Source organism: Alosa sapidissima, chromosome 24 (assembly GCF_018492685.1).
Source record: "Alosa sapidissima isolate fAloSap1 chromosome 24, fAloSap1.pri, whole genome shotgun sequence".
NCBI classification, from domain to species: Eukaryota; Metazoa; Chordata; class Actinopteri; order Clupeiformes; family Clupeidae; genus Alosa; species Alosa sapidissima.
Window position 1 is genome coordinate 23,006,839 of NC_055980.1, and position 10,000 is coordinate 23,016,838.

Below are 10,000 nucleotides of genomic sequence, written 5' to 3' on the forward strand. Positions count from 1 at the left end.
ACACACACACACACACACACACACACACACACACACACACACACACACACACATACAAACACACACACACACACACACACACACACACACACACACACACACAAACACACACACACACACAGACAGACACACACACAAACACACACACACACACACACAGGCAGACACACACACGGCCTCTTTGGATGAGTGCGTGCGGAACTAAAGAATGGGATTGTGGGCAGTAGCTTTGCTGATATGCACTAGAATGAGTCTCTGCTAGAGCTTTGCTAGGCTGTAGCACTTCCAGCACATCAGCTGAGAGGACATGACACTTGCAGTGAGAGGGGGGGGGGGGTGATGTAAGCGTTCTAGAATGATGATATATTCCTATTCAGCATGACAGAAGTAGAGAAGATTTTCTGCAAAATCTTAAGCAGGAGAGCCTCTAGAGGGGTATGAAACTATGACGTTTATATTCCGCGCAAGAGCAGAACACACCAGTAGGTTCACTGAAACAATTCTAGATTATTTCAAAAATGTATTAAGAGGAAAACCTCTTGAGATGTAACATCTCGTTTCCGAGGGGACCTCAGGAAAAACAGACATTACAAACATACATACATGTACAGACAGACAAAAGACAAAAGCTCTCCCTCACACCAAAACCACCCATATCCTCCCCATTCCCATTCTAAAGATTGAACTACTGCTCTGTGTTGGTTTCGTACCTTTCTACCTGTCTTTTTAAATGTGTCACATCAGGACAGGAGTTTCCTTGCATCCCCGAAATAAGCATGACAGACAACAAAAGCGATGTAAGTCCAATAGGTCAACTACTCCAACTACTAGTGGCTAAATTCCACTACCTGTTTGCTCAGAAAGGCTTGTAGGAAAAAAAGATAAACTACAGGTCTCCTATGATATATTTAGAGATTCTCTTAAGGCTTATCAAAACACTGTCAAAGCAGCAAAGGCAGCTTTCTATGCTGAGCTTATTCATAAAAATGCTCACAGACCAAAAGTGTTTAACACAATTAATTCTATTATAAATCCTCCTACTACTACATGTATGTCCTCTCTGCCTGCTACAACCGAAATCTGTGAGATGTTTCTCAGTTTCTTTATTGACAAAATTGACAACATAAAGTCTCATATCTCACCCTCAATTTCTGATCCTGCTTTGTATCAGTCTGTAATTTGCCGCCTCCAACAATTCCAACCAGTCTCTTCCTCACAGCTGTCAGACGGGGTCTCTCATATGAAACCCTCTTCTGGCCACTCTGATATTCTTCCATCTCACCTTTTCAAAGAAGCTTTTGCGGCTATTTGCCCTTTTGCACCATTAATAATGTAGCTCCCTGGCTGATGGAGTAGTACCCTCTGGCTTTAAACACGCTATTGTGCAACCTCTCCTGAAAAAACCTTCCCTTGATCCCATTGATTTGAAAAAGTATAGGCCCATTTCTAAACTGCCCTTTCTCTCTAAGATCTTAGAAAAAGTTGTTCGGTCACAGGTCTCTTCCTATTTAAACACCTCTAATATCCTTGACAAGTTTCAATCTGGTTTTAGACCACTTCATAGTACAGAGTCTGCCTTACTTTAGGTCCATAATGATCTACTGCTCTCTGTTGACTCTGGCTCTTGTGCCCTATTGGTCCTGTTAGATCTTAGTGCTGCTTTTGACACCATTGACCACAAGATCCTTTTAAAACGCCTGGATGTGGAAGTTGGTCTGCAAGGCACTTAACTGATAGATCTTTTTCAGTGCATTTAGGCAATGCTTAATCATCATCTGCTCCCATTAAGTGTGGTGTCCCCCAGGGTTCTATTTTAGGGCCTCTATTATTTTCTTTATACATGCTTCCCCTGGGCTCCATTTTCAATCAATGCAATATTCGTTATCACTGCTACGCAGATGATACCCAATTTTATATACAGGTGGCCCCTGAAAATTCCTGCTCATTGATCAACCTTTTTCTTTGTCTTAATAACATTAAGAAATGGATGGCTAACAACTTTTTACAGCTAAATGACAGCAAAACAGAAGTAATCATTTTTGGACCACCAAATTCTGTCAACAATGTAAGCAAGGCTCTTGGCCCTCTGTCTGTTAACCATCACAGTGTGGTCAAGAACCCAGGTGTTTTCCTAGACTCTTCTATGACTTTTAATAAGCAAGTCAACAGTGTTGTCAAGGGAAGTTTTTTTCCAACTTAGAACAATAGCAAAGCTCAAGTCTTCTCTCTCCTACAGTGATTTAGAAATCCTTATACATGCCTTTATTTCCTCCAGGCTTGATTACTGCAACTCACTGTATGTAGGTGTAACTAAATCTACCTTAAACAGACTCCAGCTGGTCCAAAATGCTGCAGCCAGATTACTGACTGGATCTAAGAAACGTGACCACATTTCACCTGTGTTGGCTAAACTGCACTGACTTCCTGTGGAACACAGAATTCATTTTAAAATTCTTCTGTTTGTTTTCAAAGCTTTACATGGTTTAGCACCTCAGTATTTATGTGATCTTTTAATTCCGGTCCTCCTAGACCTCTTTTCGGTTATCTTCCCAGTGTCTTCTTTGTGTTCCTTCTGCTTCTCTTAAATCCAAAGGTGACAGAGCTTTCTCTGTCTATGCTCCCCAGCTTTGGAATAGCCTTCCTGATGTTGTGAAATCCTGCCCCACTATTAGTAGTTTTAAATCCAACCTAAAGACCTACCTCTTCTCCCTAGCTTTTAACACTCCCTGACCCCCTCACCTCTCCCTTATTTTATATGTATGTATGTATGTATGTATGTATGTATGTATGTATGTATTATTATTCATTCATATTCTGATAGTATATTTGTCAACATACTTGAACAATAAAGCACAATTCTGATTCTGATAAACTGATTGAAATAGGGTAACTCTAGGCACCGGCATCCACTGAGGTAAAAACAAAACTCTCACATTCTCTTACATAATATTTCTAGGACATTTTGGCCAGACTGTGTTGTACTGTTAATTCTCCTAAGCACTTAATACTAAACTAACTGCATGTTACCTCACAGCTACATAGTGTTACTTATTACTTATGTACAGTACACTGTAACAGTTATAAATATAGCATATAACCTGACCAGATTATATTTCACAACTTTGTCCACATGCCAGCTGCACCTCAAGTGTCTCTTGAATGCTGGATACTCTCTGGATTCTCTCTGGATTCTTTCTAGATTCTCTCTGGATCCAAAGAAGTGAATGGCAAACCATTCTGTCAGATCACTGTCATTCTACTAGATAATTCAATCTGTACTACACAGAACATTCTCCTTTTGAATAGCTCATTACGCTAGAGCAGTGTGGAGTGGACACATTCATAGTCCCAAATCGCTCTGTCCATTCTGTGTGGAACACTGGGGGAGGAAATAAATGACCCAGTAAAAAAAAAACCAGATTATTTCCCTCAATTTTTGATCATTCTATGATCCGCACATCACTGGCATGAGACATATTGCACTAACTAATGTAGAGCAGGATGGTACTCAACAGTAGCATTAATAACTACTATCAACGTCACCCGTAAAGTAGGAAGTATAGTGAACATGGTATAGGGATACGCTTCATTGTCTCTCTTCATGTCCATACAATTCTATTCTATTCCATTTCTATTTCCACCTATTTCTGTTTCTATTCCATTTCAACTCATTTCTAATCCCATGTCCTCTGCGGGCAGCTAGATGGGTGGACCGATGTTAAGCTTTGCGGCGCACTGTCCCTTTAAGGAGTGCTGGAGGTGTGTGAAGTGAAGCGTAAGGTTAAGTGGTTGGCTCTGTTCCAGTAAGCGGCCGTTGTTATGCCCTCTGTCTTTTAATTATTCCACTTTGTGTCTTTTATGCATTTTAATTCATCGATTTTATGCACTTTACTTTTTAAACTATTTTTAACGATTGCCCTTTCATGCTTTTATTTACTATTATTCTTTGTTTTTGTTTTTGTTTATGTAAAGCACATCAAATTACCCCTGTGCATGAAACGCACTACTGTATATAAACAAACATGTCCTGCCTTGGCTGCTAAATGAATGGATTTGCAGTGAGCTGGCCCTTTAAACACAATGCTAGAGAATGTTACGGATGCTGACTAAGGCTAAGCCTAGTCCCGCTGATTAGGGGCTGGAATGCCGGCATGAGCCCCATTTCTGCCTCCCCATGGTTCGGATGTTCCTCATGGTGTTATTAAGGTATTTCCCCACACAGTTTCGCCATAGGCACACGCTAACAGCGTCATCTATGGTCGACTACAAAATACGTACCAGGGGGGTATTCCAAGTATGTGGTTTAGTGACAAACAAGTTAACTCAGAGTAGGTGGTAAACCTCCTAATTGAAGAGCTGTATGGCTTCATTCTCCTAACAAAACAATGCTATAGGGCTCTTGTTGTAGGAGGTTTACCACTTACTCTGAGTTAACTTACCCAGGTTTGTCACAAAACCACATACTTTGAATACCCCCCAGATGATGGACTGAATTGACACATATTGTATCAACTAAACAAATACAATAACAGACCTCCACAATGGGATTACAAAATGCCACGCTTCAGGCTGACTTCATATTGTGAAATAATCTCATGAGGTAGCCTACAGTATGTGTGCCAGCAAAATGCCACAGCACACTTTGCGTGAGTTGAACTGGAAAGAAATCAACTGAAGTAGCGTTTGAGATTAATAGATTGAGATAAATATAAATAAGTCAAGCCTTGAGTACAAATACACGGTAGATATACGTCTAGAAGCACTAGTCTCTCTGGTAACAGGACAGGAGCTATTTCTCCTGGGCATGTGTGTGTCTGTGCGTGTGTGTGTGTGTGTGTGTGTGTGTGTGTGTGTCTGTGCGTGTTTGTTATGCATTGCCAGCTGTCATGTTCACGTGAGGAAGCATTAACACACCAGGGACCCTCTGCTGCACGTAAACACTTATTTACATACCAGCATCAGCCTGTGGATGCAGCACCTCAACACACGCGTGTGTGGAAACTGCTCAGTCACAAACAACAGAGAGCAACAGAGAGAGGGAAAGAGAGGGTGAAAGAAAGAGAGGATGAAAGAAAGAGTGAGAGAAAGAGAGGATGAAAGAAAGAGTGGGTGTGTGAGAGAGGAAAAAAGAGAGAGTCAAAGAGAGAGAGAAAGAGTAAGCATGTGTGTTTCTCTCTGAAGGTCACTGCATCTCTGTGCTATTGGTAGGAGAATGCTTCCACGCGGGCTGTCTCTCACAATCACAGTGCTGCTATTAAGTGTCTGTTTCAGGTCACAACCCCCCCACCCACCCTCCTCCTCCTCCTCCTCTTCCTCCTCTTTGACCGATTCTCAATGAATCCCTACGGTTTTACAGTACAGACAGCTTTTTACATGAAACACTGACATACATCTAACTTGCATTCAAACATACACACACACACACAAACACACACACACACACACACACACACACACACACACACACACACACACACACACACACACACACAAATTCTCAGAGCATATAAAACAGAGTTTTATAGCCTTTTGGCTAATGCAGTGTAGCCAATTGTCAGCATTCCTTTCCTTCAGCTTTTAGCATGTAGCATTCCTGCTGGCTAGCTCCTGCAGTCCCTGCACCAAGGCACTTCTAACCTTGAGTGCTACGCCACATCTCACACAGCCCAGCAGCTGAGCACTGTTTTTCACTCTGCCCAAGGTTGAGGGGAATTTGGGACGACAACATGAAGAATGTAGGTGTCTCGTCCTGCATCGTCCTGCATCGTCCACAGTCCTGACAGAGACCCCCCTCCGTGCGATCAGCGCACTGTTTGGACAGGACAATGCAGCACACTGGTGCAGTGTACACACACTCACACACTCTCTCACACACACACACACACACACACACACACACACCGTACAGTCCTCGCTTCAAACTGCCTGACCGTGAACATCCCTATCCTTGTCCCATCAGTTGCAAACCAAACCGGACCGTCCCATGAGAACAACCCCACACACTCACACACACTCTGCACACACACACACACACACACACACACACACATGTTCACTTCAGATGCATTAGACGACACAAACAGCCCTAACAGCATAAAGAGTTTAGCAGTGTCGAGTTTGGAATTTCGATAAATCAGCACTTACGGGCGCTAGATAGTCGGCTGCCTCTTCCACAGCCATCTCCTCCCCGCAGTAGTGAGCAGTAACCCGAGTGGTCAATTAAGCTACCGCTGGGACCTCGCCGAAGCCGAGGGGCATTATGTCAAAACTAAAAATACCTGGCAGGACAGAAAGCTCCAAAACAACAGTTCCGGTGCTGAACGCCAATCACTGGCCCCCCTCGGTCTCTCGCTTCCTCTGTGTGTGTGTGAATGTGTGTGTGTGTGTGTGTGTGTGTGTGCCTCTGGCTGCCTGTGCTGGACCCCTCTAAAAAAGAGCAGCAGGACGATCCCTAGTTCCAGTGGCACGCACCGGCACCAAGTCAGCAATGCCTCCCCCTCCACACACACACACACACACACAGAGGCGTCTGTCCCCCCTCCCCACCTCCACCTCACCATGTCCCGTCAACAGTACCAACTCAGCTCAGGACACCCGACACCCCCCCCCCCCCCCCCCCCACACACACACACACCCATCACACACACACACACACACACACCACACACACACACCCATCACACACACACACACACCCATCACACACACACACACACACACACACACACACACCCATCACAGCTGCCTGCTGCACCGCCGCATAGCTTCACAGGGGATCTCTCTCTCACACACTTACCATATTTGTAGGCACTAGTCACTCGCCCAGCGCAGTGTAATCATGATATGGGTGGTGTGGGGGAGGATGAGGATGAGGGTGGGGGGGTGGGGGGGGGGGTTGTAGGGTGGCTGGGGTCCAGATAGGGGGGTGGAGGGTGGGAGGTGGGGGGTGGAGGTGGTGGAGGAGATACAGAAATAGCCCTGAAGAATCAGATGCTCCTGCCCCTGCTGCTGCTGCTGCTGCTGCTGCTGCAGTTCAGAGGCCACAGTCCTGGTCCTCCCTGCCCAGTACGACTCGACTCAGCCGTCCAGCTAGAGTCCTTTTCCGTATGTCCGTTCACATGGAGCGAGTGAGCGGCGAGTGAGCGCCGACGGGCAAAGCGAAATGACCAAATAGTGTGGAGAGAGAGGCGAGTAGCGTCCGACCCCGAGCCGTATTGTCCTGTGCGCCAACACAATGTAGCCCAGTCCAGCCGCCTGCGTGCCAGCCAGTGACGAGAGCCAATGAGCCATGCAGCCCGGGACCGGACCCAGCAGCCGCCAGCACCCGCCCGCCCGGCTTAGCAGGATTTGGGCCGCGTTTCCCCAGGTATTAGTCAGCGTGGGGCCAGGCTGGAGCTGGGGCTGGGCAGCTGAGGGGGGGGTCGGTGGGGGTCCCTCCCAGAGAATGAGCGCCAGAGAGCGGTCAGCTCAGTTGGTGGTGGTGGTGGTGGTGGCGGCTGCCTCTGGGGGAAGTCTGTCTTTCTCCAACTGCCAGACTGCCTGAGTCGACAAAGTACGAGTGTAGAGCCGCAGCCCTCTCTCAAGCCAACATACACACACACACACACACACACATACTCAACCTCTCTCACACACAACCACATAAACTCTCTCTCTCTTTGTGCGTCTCTCTGACTCAGATACACACACACACACACACATACACACACACACACACACACACACACACACACACACACACACACACACACACACACACACACACACACACACACACACTCTACACAAGTCCCAACAGATGCCAGTCTAATTAATTGAATCAATGTGGCCCCCACTGTAACTCATTGTGGGTTTTTAAAATGGTGGACGTTCATTTCCTGTCTGCATTGACCCGAGCCCACTGAGCCCTGGCACGCGCTGCTCTGGAATCGGAACTGCCCACAACCCCATCAATACCAACACAGCTGAGACCTGGTGCGCGCGCTGCTCTGGAATCGGAACTGCCCACAACCCCATCAATACCAACACAGCAGTGCAGCGCAGTGCTGCAGCTTCCTGCGTCCTCTCCCGTTAGATATACATGTACACACTGACCGGCTCAGATCACCTCCTCACGGCAATCAGATGTATCAAATCAATTATATAGTGAATTTTGAAATAAAGCTTGACTTATATCGCAAATCAAATCACAATATCTGTCAGACAATTTGATATTTTCTCCAAACAGTTTAGCCCCAGTACCTATAGGGATTCAGGGAAACAGGGATCCTGAATAAATGCTACTGTTATTTTCATGAGAGATGAGGAGAGACATTACATGTAATACAGAGAGACAGACAGGCAGACAGACAGACAGACAGACAGACAGACTCAAGAGGGAAAACATTTCAGTCGGGTGAACACATGAGTGAAACCAGATACGAGCATTACAACGTGGACGCCTCCCGTCAGTCACAACTCAGCCTCCCTGCCCCGTCTCCTTGGGAACACTGCGCTGCCATGGCAACACGTGGAGCAGGGATGGGGATGAGGGGATGCAAGCCCTAAGATGGAGCGACAGAAATCCATCATTTTATAGAAAAGTACTTTCTGTAGATACCCCCCTTCTGTAGATACCCCCCTAACAAGAGCAGAGGGGCAGAATCACAAACTCCGGAGGGCATGATGTGAAATGGACAACAGACAAGTGGACTGGAACAGAGGAAACTAGAGAGAGAGATGGAGAGAGGGAGAGGGAGAGAGAGAGATAGAGATGGAGAGAGAGATTCAGAGAGAAAGAGAGAGAGAAAGGGAGAGAGAGAGAGGGAGGGAGGGAGAGAGAAAGAGAGAGCTGTCCTTTCCTTTTGGACTGGCGTTTCACTTTGTTTCAGTCTAGTTTCATTAGGACACGTGTTGCAGTAGGTTATTGGGGAAGGCATCTAAATGCTCCACAATAAATCCCTCCCCTACATGGCCCTGCATCAGGCCTCATCTGACGCCCCGGCGGAGGTCTCTCTCTCTCTCTCTCTCTCTCTCTCTCTCTCTCTCTCTCTCTCTCTCTCTCTCTGGCTTCTCTTGAGGGTGTCTGATGCTCTGGGTGCATCATCAGCAGATCTGCGCTCATGTTGTCTTCAGCCAAGCATTAGTGAATGAAACGCTTCCTTTCAATAATAAATCATCTGACTAACAGCCTGTTTGGTCTCTGTTTATGTCTCCTGATTTTCGAAAACAGCAGCGTCCAAAATGCAACACTGTGAATCACCCTAAAAGAGCATTTGGGTTTGGTCGTGGGTTGAGAGTACCCCATCAAGACCTCCTAACATTATATTTGAACGAACGTCATGTCTCACAATAATATTGCACTCCGATATAATCATAATACGAGCCAATACGAGCATCATAATACGAACCAATACGAGCATCATAATATGAGCCAATAGGACGGCAGCAAAAAATGCTGATGTCAGCAGTCAGTGAAAACAGACCATTTCTGCAGGAGAAAATGGAAGCAATGATGTCAGGCTGCTGATCAAATCACAACAACATGCTTTTACATCCCTGAACCTGCCATCTCAGGTCTGACATACTGATAAAATACATTTTATAATCATAAACACACAGAATAAAGGCTGATAAAAATATTGATAGTTATTACACTTTATTACTACCCAACTGAGCCCTGGCGCGTGCGCTGCTTTGGAATCGGAACTGCCCACAACGCCATCAATACCAACACAGCTGAGCCCTGTTGCGCGCGCTGCTACTTTATTACTACCCTGGCCGCTAGGGTGCGTCTAGATTTCTAGGCTACTTTATTACACTTACACACTTTTTTACACACACCACTTATGTGCACATGTGAGGACAGAAAGGCTGACCCAGGACATTTGTCTGGCCTCAAGGCGTCTGTGGAGAACAGCAGCACTCAGCTCTGTGGCCATTAGGATTTCCCATCACACTAGCAAACACGCTAGTGCGCACACACACACACACGCACACGCCCACACACACACATGCATAC

The 10,000-nt window shown here is 46.0% G+C and overlaps 1 protein-coding gene across 1 annotated transcript in view; it reads right to left on the reverse strand.

The window, feature by feature from the left end:
* ank3b (ankyrin 3b) overlaps positions 1 to 10,000 on the reverse strand; it is a 132,431-nt gene that overhangs the window by 96,181 nt on the left and 26,250 nt on the right. The window contains 1 exon segment of the mRNA XM_042083966.1: positions 7,389 to 7,535. Within this exon segment, the coding sequence (XP_041939900.1) occupies positions 7,389 to 7,535 (147 nt within the window).